The sequence below is a fragment of the Anastrepha ludens genome, chromosome 2 (genome assembly GCF_028408465.1).
Source record: "Anastrepha ludens isolate Willacy chromosome 2, idAnaLude1.1, whole genome shotgun sequence".
NCBI lineage: Eukaryota > Metazoa > Arthropoda > Insecta > Diptera > Tephritidae > Anastrepha > Anastrepha ludens.
Window position 1 is genome coordinate 27126137 of NC_071498.1, and position 23527 is coordinate 27149663.

General features: G+C 36.8%; 1 protein-coding gene across 1 annotated transcript; it reads left to right on the forward strand.

Moving 5' to 3' along the window:
- The first annotated feature begins 6025 nt into the window (after nt 1–6025).
- LOC128866399 (cholesterol 7-desaturase nvd) lies at nt 6026–23065 on the forward strand. The gene is made up of 8 exons (XM_054107104.1): nt 6026–6282; nt 10578–10778; nt 12659–13058; nt 16893–17072; nt 17676–17802; nt 18874–18985; nt 22608–22781; nt 22841–23065. The coding sequence occupies exons 2-8, from the start codon at nt 10638–10640 to the stop codon at nt 23000–23002; spliced, it is 1296 nt and encodes a 431-aa protein (XP_053963079.1). The 5' UTR covers nt 6026–6282; nt 10578–10637; the 3' UTR covers nt 23003–23065.
- Nucleotides 23066–23527: the final 462 nt, after the last annotated feature.

Consider the following 23527-nt stretch of genomic DNA (forward strand, 5'->3'; position numbering starts at 1 on the left):
TCGCTGAAAATTTGATATTGATGTAATATTTCTGATTGATGTAGTTAGTCCAAAAGATTATATGTATTAGGAATATTTAAAAACAAAATATTCTATGCGTTTGTATGCCTGTTTGTCTATTTAAACGCGGTTATCTACGGAACGATAAACTGAATTCAATGGAACTTTTACTGATAGGCATTGATATGTACATACATACATACATATATGTTGAACACTGAAATTAGTATTTTCTGGGTCGCACTGGCTTCAAAATATTTATTATATTTATATTTGCTTACATGCAAAAGATGCTTTTATTGACTAGATATAAGCAAACATTTTTCCAAAAACTTCTAATCTAGAATACATATTCGTACATATATACATACATATGTATATGTATGTTATCTACATACATCAGCACTACATCTTGACCAAGGCTGATTTGCAATCGTCTTTTAATAATGAACATTATCACGGATAAAGATGCTGAAAATAGTAGGACCCAGGATGTTTAGCGGCACTCCAGAAGTGATTTTTTGGCGACAGAAAAAGTAATCTCCACCCGGGACTTGTGACATCTCTCCGAGAGCTAGCTTTTCAAAAATTTAATTGATGTCGAATCAAAACCTTAATATCAGATACATATGTACATATGTAAGTATTGAAAGTAGGGTGTCATTATTAACACTACCAAAAGCTTTTTGAGCTTACCAGGAGGATCGATAGAATCGGTTTCAGTTGCTCCCATCTCAGATATCAGTGTCCTCTTGACCGTTGTTAAAAGGAAACTGCGCAATTCTCTTCTTAAAAAAGCGCAAGACATATAGAGTTCTATCTTATCGTGTGCTATCTCAAGAACACTTTGGCCTCAGTATGACAGAAGCAGGACGCTTCACGTGCTGGAGATCCCCTGGCATTCAATTTCAAAACTCTTGGCGCATGTGGAGAAGCTGGGACTTTCGTACCACCGCATTGCAGAAGTCCCACAGCCCTCCTGTAGAAAAGAGACTATTGAACAATCTATTTATAAATGTCCGGCTCTGGCGGCTAGGGCGCCTAGATCTCTTTGCTCTCCTCCACTACATCAACAGTACTTTCGTCCTTAAAGTTTTGTAATTTTGAGACATTTGAGGGCATTGTTACAAGATTACATATGCACTAATTTTTTCTTACTAGAGCAATTTTTTGATGCTGGCATCCATCCGACAACCCACCCAACAAGTAGCGTTGCTACTGTATATCCTTCCAAAGACCTTTCGTAGAAAACGCATAGCAAAGGCTTCTATGTTCAACAAATTGAATTTTGAGTTTAAAGCTGTGCATATTTCCTCTTTGGATGTGACTCCGTATAGATAGTGGATCTCCATTAGAATTTACTTAGAAACGAAAAGATTGAAGGTCAAACAGTTGACCAAGAGTGGTCTGTAATTATCGAATCGCTAATGCCTTTTAATATCGACGTATGAATAGCCAGCTGAGCCTTTTACAAGAATTCCATAAGGGTGCATTCGCTTTTGGAGCTATCGTTTAGCGACCGCTGTTTACTCTTGATTATTATAAACCCCGCCATCTATCACGATGTACAAAATCCTGAGATGTTGCCAACATCAGACCGTTAATCGGCTATCAACGATATTGAAAGAATCAGCTGATTTGCTTACGTCAGTGGGGATCTGGCGGGGATTTGTTTACGAAAAAACTAAGATTGTGTTGGAGATATATACAATAATATAAAAAAAATCAACACAGTCCCCACCCATGTTATTTCCTTGCAGTCTAAACAACGACTGACGACTAACAATTTTGTTTCGAATGATCAAACGTGGTAATCTATCGTCCCTGACCATCTATACCTATCAACAGTTCCTTGTTTGCCCTACCTTCTTTTGTTGTTTTTTCTTCTGCTTATAGGACCCTTCCTTCAGGAGGCAGCGTTAGCTGAGTTGAAAGAGATACTATTCGAAATCGCTTTTCTATTGGCTGTGGAGCATAATCTGCCGCCGAGTGGCTCCCATTGGTAGAACTTGCTCTCTTCATTTTCTTTTATTCCCCAACTGTTAGGTTTAATATATTAAAGATTTTGGATATGGTAGTCAAGTCACTCTTCATTTACTGATTTACATCCAGTTGGCCACTCATCATCTTTTTCAATTCTTCGATTGTTTCACCAATTTATTATCTATTATATAAAAAACTGTTGCCGTTTTTTGTGCACGCACCACCTAAAAACCATTGAAACGATTTATATCCGGTTTTGAAGGATTGATAAGGTTGTTGTAGTATAGTATACCTATATATATGTATATATAATTGGCGCGTACACTCGGAGGTTTGCATTGCTTGCCGAGGGGCGACTGCTGTTAAAAAATGTTTTTAATTTTAATTTAATTTTGGTGATTCACCGAGATTCGAACCTACGTTCTCTATGCGAATTCCGAATGGTTGTCACGCACCAACCCATTCGGCTACGACGACAATGAGTAATATATTATGTACCAAGGTTCATGGAGTCGAGCAATTAGCAGAGCATTTACCAAGCCTCTCTCATATCAAGACCCCAGTGTACGATGAGGGTTCGCATCCCACAAGAGGTAACCCTACCTCTAACAGAGCACTACGCCCGTATACCGGTCCACTTCCGGCAGTAACGGTGGTCTTGCAGCGGTATAAGGCTCTGCCATAGACGACCGCTCCGATTCCCATTATCCTTACTTCCTCCTGAGCTAAGTACGTGGCCAAAGGACCAGATGACAATTAACTCTAAACAAGAAGCATCGGACACCCTCACGGGAAAAAATACCGCCGCTGGACACGGGGAGAAACCTAAATCCACTTCCTGGGAACAGCTTTGAGAAGGCCGAGAGGACCATCAACTCTAATAGCCAGACTCCTCGGCCCTCTGCGCCCTCAGGTAGGAAAGCTAAACCGCAAAAGATCCGACTGCATAGGCCCAGCTCGGGCGATTTAAATAAGCAGGCCAATGTGGTTCGCCAAGAGTCCTTAACAGGCGAAAAGTAAGCGTGGAGGCATACAAGCGTTAGCTTCGTCGGAGTTCCAGCGGATGCCAGCCTCAATCAACCCCTATTGCTCCAAAGCCTTAAAGAGGCACATTCGTTCTGTAAAGGCGCAGAGGGAACAACACGCCAGTCCCAAAGTAGTGGAGAGGCGACCAGCGCAAAGGAAAGCGACGGGAAACACATGCTTCTAACAGAGAGAGGTTTCTGCACAGCACCCAGAGTAAATTCAAGAGACATCGATTTTCTGTCCACCTCCCAAAGTCACAGCCCCCAAAGCCTCAAATAAGGTGTCGGAGAAATATCTGATGCAGGCGATTATCGACATCTTCAAATAATTTGAAATCGGGTCTAATAGATCATGTAAAGTCTACAGGCTTTACTTACGAGACACCTTGGTTCGTCACCGGCCTTTACTAAGCTTGTATCGCGCGCCGATGAGCGATCCGTCAAGTTTTGCAAAGAAGTCATCTATTCTGTGGGGCAGTTGGGGTCTAGAGCAGACCTTCTGTCTGTTCAGCGTGCCAGCTCAACCATCTCCATCTGAAAAAATGTTGGAGTTTATCCAACATGGCAACGAAAAACGAAGTCCGAATTAGCATGAGAAGCAGCGCAACTTTGGTTTTATTTTCAACAAAGCTGCGCTCTCAGTTCTCGCGGACTGTGGTAAGCTGCGGCTTTTACTTCATTACAATGAAGATCGAGTAGACAGAGTGAGCAACGCACAAAGCAGACTTTCACCTTCTTGACTTCAAAAACATCAGGAAGTACCATGGGGGGAACCTGAAGGTAATTTCTCAGGGGATGCCTCCTACGCCGCCTCGTGCAGCGAGAGCGATACGTTCATGGGGAGGAGGCAGGACCTCGCATATGAAACCAAAGGATTTTAAGCCAATAAGCCTCACCTCTTTTCTTCTCAATAGAGATTGTTGGACATCCACAACGGCAACGTCCCATCAGCACGCATACTCTAAGAACAGGTCCATACTCTACACAGTTTTCAAGTTCTGAGTTGTTACGAAATGCTCTCTGCATTGTGCGAGGCCGTAACATAGAAGACAAGTCCAGAAAGGCAGTCATTACCCAATATACATGCAAAATGGCTATAGATAAAAGATGGACCCTAGAAGGGTTATGAGGTCTCTGTTTGGAAAATCTGGCATTCAAGAACACTACTAAGCACTGCAGATGAATTCCCGTAAAGAAAGGATGGAATGGAATCCATTATCGACCTTACATTTATAAGCAGTGCACTCTTCCGATGCGCTCTTGGAAAGTGAGCATTGAATATACCCATGGACATCACCATACATATTTTAAATTTGCGAGGAGAGGCAGATAAACAGCATTCATTCAACGAAAGTAGTAACTGGAAAGTAGACTCACTAGAGGAAGAAGCGCCAGCAGTTGTGATATCTGACATTGAACTACCAAAAAGAGCTCTGAATATAGTATATCATCTCATGGGTTGTGTTTAAAGAGCCTGCGAGGCCTCGATGAGAAAGAAATCCATGACGAAATATCTGCAGATCTTGCGTCGGTCATAGAGTTTTTGCTCAAACGAGCTGAAGTTGAACAATTTCTGGCACAGCCAGTATTTCCTAAGGTACAATAACTTCCCCAAAATCACCGTCGTTGGAGACCTCCTTGCTGTTCAGCGCTTCAAAGACAAAAAGTCAGCCGGCCCGAAGCAATCCCAAACCAGCTCCTTAAACTAATTGAGAGAGTACTTAATTGTCAACACATATGGGTGCCTTGCTGCGGATACGTTCGCGAATATATGGAAACGTATCGAGCTAGAAATTTCAGTAATGGGAATAAAAAGATCTGATGTCCCAAACAGGAACTTTTAAGAGTAGCACTTGCACTATTCAGATTACTTTCCGGGGCTAGAGGTAGCCAGAGGCCCGAAAAAATTATGATTTTCAATATTTTTTTTTTTTTTGCTAGACAATTGCTTTATTTTACAAAAATAAAAAATGCATCATGATTCGGCTTGACTTTAGCAAAATTTCAAAAAAAAAATTAATAATTGTAAAAGTTACCGCTGTTTGTGTGGAGCCCGTTTCTCCAGAAGCTCCTTGCGGTGATCATCACAAGTCCTTGGAGATTCATCTAAAATCAATCGGACGAGAGAAATTAGTTTTATTAATAGATAATCTTGTGCCTGATCGAAGTTTTTTTCCCCAAAATTAACAATATTTTCATAATTTTTCAGATTTTCGAGAAAAAAACCGACAATTAATTGTTTAAAAAAATCGAAATTTTTGAAAACAAAATCATTCGATCAGACACGAGTGATCACCAGTTCAAAAAACAAAGTTTTGAGAAAAATGCATTTAAAGTTTTGCTGTAATGCTCCGGAACGAGCTTTGTTAATTGTTGAATAACTTGAAAAGTATTTGTCGGACTCGAATTTTCACACAATATTTTTAAGATATTAAACTAAAAAAAAAATGCAAAAAAAAAACATTTTTTGAAAATTCTGACTAGCCCTAACCCCTTAAACTTTTAAAAATGAATAAAAGAATATTCATACATATTTTCGATCAAACCCGATTTTAAACCGAAAAATTGCATCTGCTTTATTTGCAGATCAACTCTGCTATGCAAATCTGTATTTAATTGAAGTAAAATTACGCATCGAGAAAAAGAGACAAGTAGAAAAGGGACAGGTTACAAACTAATCCCATTTGTGCCAAAATTTTACTAATAATCTCCAGCTTAAACGAAGAACACAAAACAAATTCGCATTTGTCGAGGTATGAAATTTATGCTCGGTAGACGGTAGACATTACATACACAATTAATTATTCTAAATTGCTGCATTTTGTAACTAAATATCTTTGTTTCGGGAAAAAGTATTATTCTTTCACAATGATGGTCATCCCTAATGCAAAAAACACAGTAGGATATGTATAAATATGTATGTATGTGCATACGTTTAAGCGAAATGTAAACGAATCGAAGATGTTGACACAAACTGGTACGTTAGTATTATATTTTGACTACTACAAAAGCAATGAAAACGAAATTTCTTAACACAAATCCAATTTGAATTTCTAATGAAAAATATCGCATAAATTTGTAACATAAACAACAACAAAAAAACTAATTTCCAAATGAACGTTTACAGAAACCCCATCATTTTTTGAAAATCGTTAAGATATATTTTGTTTGATGACAAAAGCCGGAAAGTTTAGTTGTGATACGCGAGCGAACTCCTGCATAAATAATTAAAACTACTTTGAGAAAGAAGAATATTCTTCAGAAAGTCTATTAAGTAAGTAGAACTTATTTCATTCAAATTTTGTTAAATTATTTAGTAATAATCGATAATAGTTCTGTATAAGAAAATATAAGTATTCACCAAAACCAAAACGGAAATAAAAAAGCCAAGTGCTTATCATACAAAAATTAATATTATAGTATTTGCAAACTACTTACATATGTATGTATGTATGTCGGCATTTTAAGCCAACAATATTCAAACGTGCAATAGTCTTAAATGGGTGTAGTAGTAAGTAAAATTTTATGTTGACCATACATTCCACTAATTTCTGATTCGATACTTTGTCATTTTCTTTTCTCTGCACTGGACTAACTTAATCAAGAGGTAAATTCGAGTGCCTGATACCTTTTGATGATTTGTAATAATTAATTTCTGGAAATTTTTTTTTCCAGCAGCAATTCGGCAAGAAAAACAGCTTAGCAAACGCAACTGGCTACAAAATATACAAATATTATTTCAGGGTTAAGAAACGTAAATATAAGTAAAATGTTAAGTAAATAAATCCACTTTGGACTCTAAGTAACGTAACTGGAGAACATAGTATGGCCAGATTTTTTGCAATTTGCCTTTTTCATATTTGATTTATTCGAGAAACTTGCAACAAAAATTAAAGCAGTTACATACATACATATACATATACATACATACATATGTACCTAGCATATACTTAGAATCTACAATAGTATTTACCAGTCTCTGAGAAATTCATATACATACATACATACATAAGTATGTATTCTACTTGATGCCTTATGTAATATGAAGAAGATTCATGGATAAAACTGTAAATGACAGCACGACAATTTTAAATGACTAGCAGTACACATTTGCCCCTCTTGTTCCTCACTTTATATTTAAATGTGGAAGTTCACATGATTTGCTAACCTAATAGGAAATATGACAGCGGTTTATTTACAATCAAAGCGTATTCATTAAAGGTGGTGGCACTAGACCAACAACAATGTTTTGTACGTTAAATTGTCAAACCAAAGTATTGGCAAAGTAGAAAAAAAAATTAATTCGCCTTGCTTCATTCATGGACACGGCGAAACAAAAAAAAAACAATTTGATTTGCCGATACCACCTTTAATATATTTGCCTTGTTTACAATAGACATCGGCAGAAAACTGAGATGTTTGTTGGCTGTTAATTTTTAATTTTTAATTTGTGGAATCACGCAATCTCTTAAACTATTATATAAGAGTAATAGCTTGTAACATTAGACGGAGGGACAGAAATTTAGTCTTTTGGTGGTTTTTGTCCGTTTACAGTACTATTCATGCTAGGACTAATTAATGTGAGGAGGATCAATGCGTGCACCAAGTATGGGCGACTCAATAAAATTATCGAAATACACTCGTTTAGCCAAAAGCGGGCGTCGCTTATTTTAATGCACGATTTTATTGATGTGGCTGTCGCGGATGGCTTCGACAACGACTTCGTCAAAAAAGATGATTTTGACATCTTTTCAACAAAAGCACCGATTGGACAACATAACACTGGCTTTCGAAATATGTTTGCAATATCTCCAACGTTGCTTAAGCGAAAAGCAATATGGTACCGACGTTCTGTCAAATTTTCCACCGAGAAGCGGATATCACCGTCAAAATAAGTTAAGATATAAAAAACACTATATGAACCACCCTGTATTCGTTGTTGACCGAGTGATCTCGCGCATGCATGGACCGACAGACGATTAAATCAATCCTTCGCATCATTCGAAGTAATTTGGTTTATATGTAGCGATGTTAAAATTTAAAATAATAATAATAATAAATTAAGAAAGAATCGCTTACGTTACAAACACAAATTAAGTTTCTTTAGATTAAATGTATGTATTACAATAATAGAATCTACAGCTAGTCCTCATACGCTTGCTAAAACAACAGTATTGCCGAGACGTCAAAAAATATATGTATCGTAAAAAATGAAAAAATGGCCAAATGTATCATGTAATTTTTTAAATTATTAATGCAATAATAATAAAATTTGTTGCGAATTTTTTGCACGTCGGTTTGAAGAAACTTTCAGGATACATCTGCGTATACTGCACTCTCAGATTCCCAACATTAGGGAGAAAAATGCATACATGTGAGGAGGTGGAATTTAAATGGGTAAATCTCCTTACCGAAGGTGGTTTATCAAAGCATTCTCCTGCAATATTGAGAGTCTTCGACAAATTGCAACAGATGGATGAGGGAAATGTAAAAATGAAGATCCATGCAGCAATTTACACCACTTCAATTGAGCTCCTAATTCCCATACAGAGTGTTAACAATTCGTCTTAATGTGTAGACATTAATAAATATTACAAACAAAATTAAATATATTGGCAATTTTTTACAATAAGCTAGAAATAAAAAGAAAAACATCTGGAAGTACTTTTTATGGCACGCGTCTGTGCCTTCCACTTAGAATTTACTCTCGATAGTGCAGCACGTGAGTCAGTGTGGACGTACGGTTGCGCGAAACAGCTTTTGCTGAAGGTAGAATGAAAGATAATATCCGCAATGAAATTCATTTTCTTCAAGTTACTTTTTCCCCACTTCCGCGATAATAAATGCTGGCTGGGTAAATGCATTTATAGTTATGTATGTTTTTATGTTTCATGTCTGCATATATCAAATTTCCTTGAAAGCGCAATTTTTTTATACCTAGCGCGGATTCGGTGATTAGCGTAAACGAACACATTATTTTCATACATAAAGATTTCCATATAAATGTAGGTACTTCTAAGTGCATTTCGAACGGTGCACATTTATATGTGTACGTACTTATTCATGTACACATGTGTGTTACATATACTCTTTTTGTTTTTTTTTTTTGGTGAGTGAGGTAGGGTTCAAAATGCCTTCGCATTTACAGCGACTATCGTCTACTAGGTCGAGTAGTGTGGCCACTAAAACAATCCCTCCTCTCCTTCTGGGGAGACACCCTTCCCGGGACTACTTTCGGCATTACTTCGGGAGGGCCCAGAACGGCATCCATAAAAGATCAATTTTACCCACCCATGTCTGGTTCAACCGTATTTCTAGCCAGCTTTCTTTGCTATAGGCTCGCTTTCTTGTGTCTCTGTCTGGGAGGCTTCGCTTTGTTGCACTGTGTCGAGGTCTATCTTTTTTTCCAATGTATCTCTTTGCCGCGTTCCAGCTGATTATGTTGCTCGGCGCAATGTTGCCAATCTGCTTCCTCAGAGCATCTCTTTTCGCGAGTCATCTGTCACAACTATAAAACGAGTGTTCAGGGTCATCGCTCGACGCTTCGTCATAGGATCGCTATAAGTATCTCTTAAATATCCGTAGCCCAAGAGAAACTGAAATAAGAAGTAATTCACTTCTCAGAAGTTCCTTTGGACCCCGTTGCCTATTGATGGAATGAGTTTGCCCCCGTAGAACTGTTTGGTATCTCCGTTCCGCAACGCTAGTGATAACATGTTTCTTCTTGGAGTCCCACTCACCCATTCGTTCCCGAACCATGAGGTCGATGGATATCTCCCCGCTGATCACAAACAGTGCAGCGCCAGAGACAGTACTGTAAGCTGAGGCAAATCTGAGTGCCGCTGTTCGTTGCACAGCTTCCAGTGCTTAACAATTTAGCACATCTCCCCATACTTCGCTGCCGTACTGAAGAATTGAGTTTGTAGACGACTTGATTAGCCTTTTTTGCTCTGAGTTGGCCCGCCGATGTTTGCCATTAATCTGCTTAGCATTCCCGTGACCTTTGATGCTTTGGTGGCCGCATGCCATATCTGGGCCCAGAAAGTAAACTTGCAGTCAAGTTGAATACCTAGATATTTCACTACTTTTTGGGTCACTGGGAACGTTTCGCCTATTCGCAAGCTGGCCTCAAGTGCCATATGACCTCGCATAAATGAACATAGTGACATGGCAAATTTATGTATTAAGATAAACACGCGGTCAACAAAGAAAGAAATATGGAAAAGAAAATTCGCCTGCCTAACTGTTAACGCCAAAAGTATAATTCAGATTTGAGAATAGTTCACATCACAAAAATCACTTGACATAAAATAATTAATTAGATATCTACAATGGGGCCAAAAGTCTACGAGATGATCTAAAGATGTAAAAAATAAAAATGTTGTAAAAAAAAAACTAAAAACCTTGGAACTAATAATAATACACACCCATTTCATTTAAATCGGTGAGGTGGTTTCGGAGATTAGCGTAAACGAACATAGTGGCACAGGGTGTTTGCATACGTTTTAGAATTTAGATTACAGCTAAAGCTAGAGTTGTGTTATTAAAATGTCCCCATTTCTTTTTCAGCCATCTTAGACATAATTTTTAACGATATCGTCACCTGCTGATGCAGACTACCGCCCGAAAATGTATATGTTCGTGGCAAACTACAGTGCAATTGCACCTGAATTGCGTTCATTCATCACGAGCTACTTAACCACAATTATCATAATATTGATTGCAGTTACATTTTATTGGCTTTTCTTGGTTCCTTGTAATTGGAGAAAGGTATGTATTTAAACTTTAAAGCCACGTTTCTTATTATTTTCAAAAAAATAAAACATAAAAGGGATAAAAGTATTAAGTTTTCGAATGTAAATACAAACAAAAATGTAAACAAGAACGATGACTATGAACAGTTTTTGTTTTCAAATAGCCAGTCAGCAATAAGAGCTCTTGACTCCAGTATTGTTACTTCGACTCTTGTACAAATCAGTGGCTCCACTCTTAACTGCTTATGTCACATTGTAGACCTACGAAATCTAAGTTCACTGTACCAATCAAAGTCCTGTAACCGGAATAAAAAAATCGCTTTAAAAAGAAATCAATAGTTAACCTCTATCGTTTTTATTAGTCACATGTTCGTATGCTGTTCGTTGGTGATTTGTAGAGCCTTTACTACAAATTTTGCCGAATTAAAACTCAAAACCGAATTTATTTTAATTGTAGGAAATTTATTTAAAGTGCATATAATAACAGAATTCAAAGTATAACGAGTGTAAGCCGAATATAATGATGTGACTGTTGTCTGCTATTAGTGACGAGAGTAGGCAAGAATGCTAGAATACAAGATTTGGCAATCCGATTCAAAATTGTAAGAACAACTTTAGTTGCTACGTCATAGTGGACTTAGCCACTGTAGCACTGCAGGCAGAGTTCTGGCCAAGATCAGACCGTTAAACGGCTCTCAGGAAATTTGAAAGAAACAGGTGGTAGACATGACATGCTGAAAAACATTCCGAATGTGTGACCAATATCAGACCGTTAACCGGCTCTCAGCGAATTTGAAAAATCAGCTGCCTAAAACGGAGTCATGACAGCAGTTTGCTTACGAAAATCTAAGATTTGTTGGTGATATACGAAAAAAATCAACACAGTCTTTACTCATATTACTTCGTTGCCGTCTGAACAATGATTGACTGAACGAGTGTGTGAGTACATGTGAAAAGATCGTGCAGAATTCCCCTCAATCTTCCAAGTGACGTGGTAGTCGAAGTTCCTCCTCATAATTTTCTTTTTCACTATCTATCATTCTTGGATTTTTTCTGTACATCACTAACACAATACCTAAATAAACGAAGTCTCTTAAAACCTCGAAATCATAACTGTCGTAGGTGCCGATACACGAATGGGCCGACTGTTTGTTCGATACGATGACAGGAGGTACTTCGTTTTGTCTACGTTCACCACCAGACCCATTCTCTTTGCTTCTTTATCCAGTTAAGAAAAGGTAGAACTAACAGCGCGGTTATTAAGGGCAATGATGTCAATATCATCGGCATACGCCAACAAATATACGCTCTTATAAAAAAATGTGCCTGAGCGATTAAGTCCTGGGGCTCGCACGATCTTTTCCAGTATCAGGTTAAAGATGTCAGACGACAGCGAGTCACCTTGACTGAAACCTCGTTTGGTATCAAACGGCTCGAAGAGGTCCTTCCCGATTCTGACGGTGCTGCTAGTATTGAACAAGGACATCTTGTATAGCCGTATTAGTTTTGCGGGGATACCAAATTCAGACATCGCGGTATATAGACAACTCCTTTTCGTGTTGTGCTGTCGTGTTAGCATTTAAAGCAAAATTTAAAGAAATGGAAACGCAGATTTTTCTAATGGATTTTTAAGCCGAATACATGTTTTGTTTTGTTTGTATATTATTGATGGAATATTTATCTCTTTTATTTTCATAAAACTGAAAGATAAATAGCATTGAATGAATTTAAAAAAAAATTAAAAAAAAACTAAATATATAAAAGTTTTTTTTTCAATGAGCTACTTTCGTTGGTTCCTTGACGCAGACTTTTTGTACCGAGAGTATGTAAATAAAAACTTTGTTCGTGTTAAATAAAATTGCATCAAATGAAAATCGTAACAACTCTTTATCTCAGTCTTTGCAGGGTGTAAGCTATTCAACTGTTATAAATATTGAGAGTCTTCGCAGAAAATTAAAATCTAGTAAACGAGACGATATAAATCGCATTCGTCGAACACGTTCAATCGGCTTAAAGGAATTGCCTCCTCCATATCCCAACGGCTGGTATTGCATTCTAGAGTCGTCTTTATTAAAAGCACAGAATGTTTCATATGTTTCATGTCTGGGAGAACATTTCGTTGTTTTCAGAACAGTTGACGGATTAGTAAACGTCCTAGATGCGTATTGCCCCCATCTCGGTGCAAATATGGGAGTCGGTGGACGGGTAAATGGAGATAATATTGAATGTCCCTTTCATAAATGGAGTTTTAGAGGAAGTGACGGAACATGTGTGAATATACCGTACAGCTCTACAGGCAAGTATCACCCAATTAGAGTATTCATAAGACCTCTCCTAGATATAATCTTTTATGCAGAGTTCGAAAGATGTATTTAGTATTTCATGGGATATGAGTCCCTATTGACAGAAGGTGAACAAAAGAAAACCTTGGTTATATATTCGCACTGTCGGTAGGACAACTTAATCCTCAGTCCGAAAGCGGCTACAATTACGGATCCACGATAATTGGAAGCTCTGACTACTTGCGTTTAAGCAAAATAAAATTTTTAAGACTGACTTTGCATGTCATAATTATATGCAGGCTTGGAAGCCAATACAAACTGAGCGCTTTTTAGATTAAGAGTGAAAGGTTGATTTGCATACCTCAGAAGGAAGTAATGAATAGACTTTTCTTTTGTAGAAGTAATGACAACAGAACAATAGAACCATGCTGGCCTGGACATTTGGTATGAAAAATCGAACAGCAGCTATTGTTCAGTTTGATCAAATAACTAACGAAAGCAGCTTCAGAGCACATTATGTAGCGCAGTGAGTACCTTTCTATAACCAGCTAATAGACCAGCCAGGTAATACGACCCTTGTATAATCAGTTTGAACCAATGTTACTCCATTGTGTACTGATCAACAAAGTATTCGTTTATAAAATTCATCGAACTCAGCCGTATTTGGTAAGTTCTCAGGCCAGCTTTCTAACATATATATCTTTACTAGCTTAGCTTAGGTTAGTCTGGTTGGCATTAAGCCATGCATAGACCTTTTGGTCCGTAGCGATACCAGATGGAGACCGACCTCTATGAATACTGAAAGTAGACATCATGTGGGATGTCAACGCTTTTGGCGAATCTAAGCAGAGCTGGGAGATCCGCTTTTGAGACGTCTTCCAGACCCTCACACAGTGGGGCTCCCAGGCATTTTAAACGCGTTTTTAATAATGCCGGACAAACGCAAAAAAGGTGTTCTCAAGTTTCCTCAACATCTCTCTGCATTTCCTGCATTTTTCCGTATTAATAACTCTACAGTCCTTTCGTGAGAGCGTAATCACGAATTGAGTCAGTTTTTTTATACTTTGTTCTACGCATGACTTTTGGTGTTTTGCATGTGGTCAGATTAGTCCACCTAGCTTCCACTCGTTTTTTCATGCAGTCGTTCATTTCCTTGTATACTGTATTTAGCGGTTTTTGTATGTCGTTCTCTTGTTCACTTTACTAGTTTAAGTGTGCTGACTTCCTTGGTAAGCTTATTTAGGAGTTCAGCGTTTAGCATCTTCAAGTGCCACGTAATATATAGCTTCTACACGGAGCACTATAAGTTACTTTCATTTTCGTCGAAACCCAAGTCATCTCCAACTGGCAACTTGTAGAGAACACGTGTAGTAGCGTTGTCCGCTGACTTTTGAATTGGATTGTGTAGCCGTATGCTTGAAGTACGATAGCCCAGCGTTAAAGGTGATAAATCAGAGCTTGCCCTTGTCTGAATGGAATTGCCCCTCTTTTCCTGGAATGCGAACAGTTAGAATGAGCCTGCAGTCATGGTCCAGAGACTTTCGTCTTTTTTGGCATGCTACTATTTCCTTTTGCTCGCCAGACTCTTAGTTGGCAACTGAAGAAATTTCCAGAATAAACAAGTCATCGCCTGTCCTGTCACGCTTCCCCGTTGTCATTTCCGGTGCAGAGTCGAAGACCAAATGATGTTGAGTACTCACCTGGCATTTCATCGCCTTCTCTTCAGCTGCCCATTTGAGGATCACTAATACAAGGATTCTCCGTAGTCCGGCACTCTCCTAGTTCGCACCATGTTTAACCATTTTTGGTTCCACCTTACATGTTAGGGTTTTTGAGGAAGAAGAAGAGACATTTAGCATCTCCACGTCTATCATTCAATATTGGTTACTTCAGATTGACTTAGCGATAGTTAAGCTATCCATTGATCGAGTATTTTGTGATAATTTGCTAACGCCTTAACTTCGGCCTATGAATATGGATATGCGCGTCCGTTTCGTGTTTTCTTGAAAAGTGCACCTTTTTCCACTGCACACCTACTGCTTAACAGCCTGAATATATTGTAATTATTTTCAGATTTTTAACTTCAAGCGTTGACTTTCTATACAGAAACGGTTAAAAGCCTTGGGATTTATTTCGATTCTAAGTTTTAGTTCCATGCATATAAAAACTCCATTATGCTGGTTTTTTTCGTCGAATAACTCAAAATTTCCGTAAAAAATACACTTTTGAAACTTTACTCATAATCCATAATAACAAATTCATATAGGTAAGATCCCTGGGGTCAGTGCAGAAGTCATTCATTCGATATTCTTTACAATCATTAAATTTTGCAGACCAAAACCTTATTTTTCATGATGTCAACAAACTCACTTGAGGACACTTCGTAATAAAGGATTAGTTCTTTCATTGACTTTAATGGTCGACATCATTTGCGGCAGAATTAATTCTCTTACCTTTCCTGATGAAGTAAATTGTAGAAATTTCACCGTTTATAACATGTAAGCGCCAATCACAAGAATACTGGCTGAATTAAACATCATCACGAGCCCTTTAGATTTAGGTCTTTTCTTACCAACAACTAAGTTGGACGCTATTACCTGTACTAATTTTTGTAATAATCCAGCTTTATTGGATTATCCAGCACTCTTCCTCTTGTCGGAGTAATTTTTTTATCACATTTTTTATCTCGAGTATTTTTTCTTCAAGGATTGGGATGAGGTTTTGTCGTTTACTGTTACTTTCCTGAAGTTTAATATTTTTGATTTTAAAAATTTTCTGCATTTTTTAGCAAATGCACTAAACAGCAAAACCGGTATTTTTGCAAGTCAATTTCGAAAAAATATTTGTTCGCCGAATGTTAGGCATTTATTCGGCCTTACTTCGGCACTCGAATCCTAACGTATGATATATCGATGTTTTTATCAAATTTTTGTTTGTTTCATGGGTCATTGTCCTCGACTAACCCGTTCTAATATGAGAGAAAGACGAATCTACAAAAAATGTAACGTTTTTTGAATAAATTAGCTCTCTGCGCTAGATGCCTTTTTCGCTTGCGCGAACCAGCAACTCTAGACGATTTCAGCCAAATTAGGTAAACATTTTACCGGTACGTCAAAAACATTTATAAACAAAAAAGCGTATACAAATAATAAAATTTCACGAATTTATTCATTTATATATCGAAAACAACAAACTTTGATCAATATTACACTCTGTAATTAGTTTTGGTGTGATATTAAGTGAAACAATACCCAAAATGCATCCTAGGTCTATCAGGACACGTATCTCCGTAATATGGAATTTCCTCCTAACTCCAGGCGTGTTACGACCAGAACAAACCTTGAATTCCCTTTTGGCCCTTTTGGCATTATGTAAAGCTTCCTGGAAAGCTTTCCTAGGAATGCCACGTAGACTCTTGTTCTTGTTGCTGGCGATATGACTTTCTCAATTGTTAGGCAAGTATTTTCAGAAATCGCAAATGACTTAGTGGCTTTTCCCCTCTTTTGGCATTTTTTAGTTTAGCAGCGACGCATGATTTAACACTTCAAATCACTCGGACGCTGTAGCACGACTGCTCAGGTTCACACTTGAAATCGACCTAACGCCGTATCAGCGTTGCTCTAGTGCAAAGGATTAAAAGGGGTCATCCGCATTTCTTTCGCACAAAACTCATACACTGGACAGACACATTTTGTTTAATTTTCGGTTTGACTTCGAGAGCAGATACCTACTTTTAAAATCAGGACGACAGAATTACGCCTGTGTGCGACGTAGACAAAGCACTAAAGTTATGTTGGTGTGATGTAGTAGTTTTCAATAGTTTTATAATATTACGATTGTAATTTTAGAACCCAAAGGTATCAAAGTTCGAAAATGGATTTGCCGAGAAATAAATGATAATATCTTCGTGTGGTATCATACAGAAAAAGAAAACACTCAGTGGGAATTGCCTGTTATTAGTTCTATTGAAAAAAAGGAGTTAATTTTTCATGGTCGAAATGAATTCTACGTGAATTGTCATATCCAAGGTAAGATAATATTCATATAGTAATCAAATCATTAATTTTCTTAAACGTCTATACAGCTTATATCTTTTGAAAATAGAGTATCAACGAAAGAGTGAGGGCTCGGTCCGCATTTTGCGTTATTCTTCTTTGCTTTTGTAGTAAAATAATATAGTGAAAAACTTCTAAATTCAAGATATATACTAGTACGCTAGTCTTATTTCATTTAGTTTACATTATAGACTAATAAATAAGAGGATTTTGATCAAATTAGTAGTAAGAAGCAAGAATTCATACATAAGTATTTTGTAAATAATCTTTTTTAAAAATAAGAGAAAAATTTTAATAAATTCATATTAAAATATCCTTTCCAAAAGTACTAATTTTATCACTAAAGACAGGGCATTCGAAGTTTAATTAATTTATTTGATTACTTACGCCCATATAAAACCAAAAAAAGGCCTTTGAATTACTGTGAATTTCTTAAATTTCCAATAACCAGCCTTTTGTGTCAGCTGGGTTTACATGCCCGCTGGTTTACGTTATTCACTAACTGCACTATAAGATATTATATAGGAGTTTTAAAGGTCACGCATTAAGAAATCAACATTTCCTTTTTCTTTCTAGAAATACCCGAAAATGGGGCTGATCTGGCCCACTTTTCCGCTGTTCACAGAGCATGCTTGTTTGCAGGTGTGGAAAATCCAGAGAAAAGTGCACTGGCTAAGTTTGGACAACATCATTGGCAGGCGGTGTAAGTATTTATATATAAATAATAAAAATATAATGTAAAAAATATGTTGTTCGTTTGGTAGTTTATTTGTGATTTTAAAAGAGCATACAAGCATTTATTTACCTATAACGAGAAAGAGAAAAAACAAATAACAAATTGCACTCTGAAATGTGTAGACTTGCATGGTGAAAAGATTTTTAGAGGTGTGCTCTTTAACAGATAGCTGATAGACTGACGTCACTTGGGATGTGTTTACAAAAAAATTGAGACTGTTAGTGATATAAGACAAAAAATCAACACAGTCTTGCTCATGTTGTTTCATTGCTATCTGAACAACGATTGGTTAGACGAGTGCATGGAGCAAATATTTTTAGAGGTGGTCTATGTAGCAGACCGTTATTCGGCTCTGAGCAAACTTGGCATCACTGGCGTCACTTAGGATGTGTGTAACAAAATTTAGCTTGTGTTAGTGATATACGAATGCCATGGCATGAGCATTGGTTGTGTTGATTTTTTTTTCGTACATCACTAACACAAGCTAGATTTTGTTAAACATATCCCAAGTCACATGGCAGCTGAAGTCTGCCTCACAATTTTCTTTTTCACCATAGTTAATGAGGGAACCTTGAAAATCTATCATCCTTGCTTCAATGTGAACCCTTGGGGGTTGCTCATTAAGGTGAATTTATTAAAGGTGGTTTCGAAACGCCAACTGATTTTTTCGTCGTGGTCAACCATGTCAAAATGATATATGCTTTTTACAATAGGTTATTTACTTTGTTACTGATATTCGGCATTTCTTACTTGTGCGTTAAAATCCAAACTTATCAAGACTAATTCTGAGAATTCCATTTATATTAAATTTTGTATTTGATTTTTATTTCAAATTTACACTTATTATTATATAAGTATAATACGTATATGTAGGCACACATACACGTGCATGTGATATGCTTATGACACTGACACTTCACTCTAAACATCCAGAGGTATATAAAGTTGGCTCCGTTATTAGATTAGGTTATCCTCAAAATAATAATTTTACTTTAATTATGAGTGTACATATTTATTTATGCAATTATATATTTACAGGTGGAAAACTTCATTTGTACCGAAAACACACATCGCATCACTGCACTTAACACATGCCATCCAATTGCTTCCAAAATATAATCTCTTGCAAATAGATGTGGAAGCAAAACAGGTAATACATTTAAAATTTATTTTGCATGTGGATCTTTTACTTAATGAACATGTTATTTCCTGAATCTTAATAAATAAAATTTCAAACCTGCAATGAATTTCAATCAATTTTTTTAGAGTCGCAATAATAAACACTACAGAAGAGAATACAGAATTCGGTCTTTCAGTTCTGTATAATACCTTTTCATTACATTAATCAATACCACGGGTCAGCAAAGGCAAGCCATATAAGGATCCCATCACCCTTGGCAACTATTTCCCACTGTATATATGTTCTGCTGTAACGCCAAGTTATTCGAAATAATTGGCGGCTGTGAAGGTAATGTTTTTTATGTCCATATCACAGCCCAAATCTTTAAAGCATTAGACACGCTTTTTCACGGAGTTGGTTGCCTTCTTGGTCACAGAAAAACTTTTCGTTAGCACCAAAAAGGATTTCCACGCATGCTTTACAACTGAAATAATAAATAACTCGAAATTTGTGGTGTCCTTAATGGGACGGCGTTTGGAAAGTCTTAATACTCAGTTCTTCCACTGAGCTTTTCTAGTTTAATGCTGTGACTTAGCCTGATTCTTCCAAAGGAAAACAAAATAAAGGTATTTACTACCTTGTTGAGGTAACAATAAGTTAACAGTCTTTAAGTTAACAGATGCGATCTGATTATGTTCACAATATTTTATTTTCTGCAACCATCTGAATAATAAGTATTGTATACTAAATTTTCGTCAGCGGAAAAAAATGAAATAAGTTGTTGTTGTACTAGCATAAACATTCCCCGGGTTGTTCCGGTGATGTAGAACCAACTGCCGGGGGAACGAAAGGAAATAAGTCTTGTTCTCTAGTCCCGAGACGTAAAAACTTGCACTTCTTGAAGCTGTTCTTCTTCTTTAAGGGGTTAGGGGTAGTTAGAGGCCCGAAAAAATTATGATTTTCAATAATTTGTTTTGCTAGTCAATTGCTTTGTTTTACAAAAATAAAAACAACATTAATAAATCATGTTTCGACTTGACTTTAGCAAATTTTCAAACAAAAAAATTAATAACACTAGTCTACAAGGAAAAGTATCCGAAATAATTTAAACTAATATCTGCTTCTCTGTCCATGCAAAATTCGGATTGATAACTAAAATTAATTTATTAGTTTGAGTTTTCGAGATATCCTAACCTAAAAGTGCAAAAAACCCCATTTTTGCCCATATTTGAGGTTATGTAGCCTTGCAGATGTTTTCTTTCACCAAAATTAAAGGATGGCATCTTTAAATACAATCCTTCTTTTTTCAAATGGCGTTTTGTTTGCTCAAATATCATTTTTTTCGCAGAGATATCGCATTTTGAAATTTTCATGTTTCGAAATTTTCCTACACCTGAAAATCGATTAAGATAACATAGACATGATATAGTCGCTTACTAATTTTCTTGGGTTTGAGGGCCTGAAATATATGGATTAATAGTATGTAAATTTGGAGTTTGTGGGAAAGCCTGCTTGCGGTTATGTGGGTTAGCCTGCTCGCGGTATGATAGGGGTGGTTTCTAGGGGTTAGGGCTGTGTGTGACTCGGTACCCAAAGGTTAGATAGTGTAGGGATGTGGTGAGTCAGCACACTTATGGTGTGAGACAAAATTTTAAGAAAAATAAGACTCAATTCAAGAAAATTAGTATTCGACTATATCATGTCTATGTTATCTCAATCGATTTTCAGGTGTAGGAAAATTTCGAAACATGAAAATTTCAAAATGCGATATCTCTGCGAAAAAAAATGATATTTGAGCAAACAAAACGCCATTTGAAAAAAGAAGGATTGTATTTAAAGATGCCATCCTTTAATTTTGGTGAAAGAAAACATCTGCAAGGCTACATAACCTCAAATATGGGCAAAAATGGGGTTTTTTGCACTTTTAGGTTAGGATATCTCGAAAACTCAAACTAATAGAGCAATTCTGAGGCCAGATTTGGATTCAGCGCATCATAAACCTTCGGAAATATATAGTCTGGTTTCTGGGTCTGAATGTTGGTTAAATTTTGTCGGCCTGTGTAATTGTAAAAGTTATCGCTGTTTATGAGGAGCCCGTTTCTCCAGAAGCTCCTTGCGGTGATCATCACAAGTCCTTGGAGATTCATCTAAAACCAATCGGACAAAAGAAATTAGTTTTATTAATAGATAATCTTGTGCCTAATCGAAGTTCGTTTTTTCCAAAATTAACAATATGGCGACCTCAGGAAATATTTTTCAGATTTTTGAGGAAAAAACCGACAGTTAATTGTTTAAGAAATATCGAAATTTTCAAAAAAAAGAAATTCTTCGATCAGACACGAGGTTTTTATGTTTCTCAAAAGCAGTATAAATTTTATTGAAATCTACAAAGCGTGACACCAGTGATCACCAGTTCAAAAAGCATAGTTTTGAGAAAAACGCATTTAAAGTTGCAGCTGCTGCTAGCTACTTGCTCTCGAACACTCCAGAGCGCCCGAACGCCCTTTGTTAATTGTTCACTAACTCGAAAAGTATTTGTCGGATTCACTTCAAATTTTCACACAATATTTTTAAGATATTATACTTTAAGAAAATGCAAAAAAAATCAAATTTTCCGACTACCCCTAACCTCCTAATAATATTCACTTGGAATGAGAAATAAATAGGTCTTCTAGTAAATGAAACCTTAAGAAAATTCCATTTATTTCGATTATTGTTATTTGTACCAACAACATTACCAAACAGAAATAACAGCATCTGTTATTTTTTGTTTATTCCCTCCAAATCATGGGCATTGCAAATTTCAGCGATTCATAAGTACCTTTCTAGCATTACCTCATATCTTTATATATTTTTCCTTTAACTCCTATTGGAGCATAGGGTGACTCCTCGCCAACGGACACGGTTTTAAGCTATTTGTCCCATTCGTTCCACGTAAGACGAAGAAAGTTCATTTCATCTTCTGTTGAGCGTCTCCAGGTGGTATGTGACCTACCCACTAATCGGCAGCTTGCTGGATGGGGTTCCAACGCAGAGCGTGCATAGCAACATTGTCATCACTTTTTCTAAGCCTATCCACTGCCACTTCCTTTTTGGAATTTCAGTCGCGACGTCAAGTTGGTTAGCTTTTGTTAGCAGGTCCGAGTTCGATATTGAACGGGGCTAAAGAGTGCCCAAAATACGACGCAGGTAGTGGTTGATAACGTTTGCAGGTGTCTCGTCGTTACTGCGTACAAGTGTTATCAATTTCAACTCTTTCGGTAAAATATTTCACGTCAAAGAAAGCATAACTAAAGTACTAGTGGATGCATTAAAGAATCAAAATTAAGCTCACGAAGTATACATTTTTCAACCCTCCTTGGGCTTATGTGGCCCACGATATACTTAAACAAAATTGTCAAAGTTGGTAGTACATAAATAAAAATAAATTAAACTAAAAGGGGATCTGGGAAAAGGGTATTTATTGACTACTCATAGTAAAAACATTTTTGAATTACATTTCGCACACATTGCCACATAGAAAGCTGCACCAAATATAAGTTGTTTTTTTGTTCTTTTTTTTTTTTTTTGTACTCCGATCTTATTCATACCTGTTATTGCGTAGTATATACATCTATACCAATTAATTAACTTACAACGTTTTATATTATAGATTGGTCCATCAGTCGTACACTTGCATTTAATGTCGTCGACATTCGGACGTATTGAAATACTGCAAACTGTAACACCTGTTGAACCGCTGGTACAGAAGGTGATTCATAGATTCTATGCGCACAAAGCTGTGGGACCTTTTATGAAGTTACTGATTTTTGCCGAAAGCGTTATGGTAATAAAATTTCTTGCCTTTCACTGTTTATTATTATTGCATTTACATATCTATTTCAGTTTGAGCGTGACATTGTTATGTGGAACCATAAAACATTTCGCAGCAAGCCACGGCTTGTGAAGGAAGATACTGCCATAAAAAATTTTCGAAATTGGTTCGCCCAGTTTTACACAGAAAATAGCAAATCTTTTGTGGATGCGCACGGATGTTTGGACTGGTAGAAAACCATTTTCATTTGAGATTTTTAATATTCTTGTAATGAAAAATATTTTTCTAATAAATGTTTTCTTAAAAATTTCATTAGTATTGCTTGTTTTTACCATTGTGCGGTCCAAATAAATGCATTGACACATAAGTGCTCTTGAATAAGGCTTATAAATCGCGATGAAAAACGATTGACTCGCGCGGAAACCAGGGTTAAACAATGCCTCGTAGAGATCCAGTGGTTCTGAGGTGAAGCAGTTAGTAAAATGGTGGTTGTCATTAATCTTTGCGTCAGTGATTTGATTATTTTTTTATAAAGTATTGTTAGGTCTAAATTTTACGCTTGATTGAAAAAATTTACATCCAAATGTGAACTGGCAGTATACAACGCGTGTGTAAGCTTCTTTTTAGAACAATGTGGGTTCTCCGAAGTGAAATACATGCGAGACATCAGTGGTTTGGTAGATAACAGTTAGACGCATATTCAAGTATACCAAAAAGCTTTTCTAAAGAAATGTTATTATAACTCTAATAGTAACCTA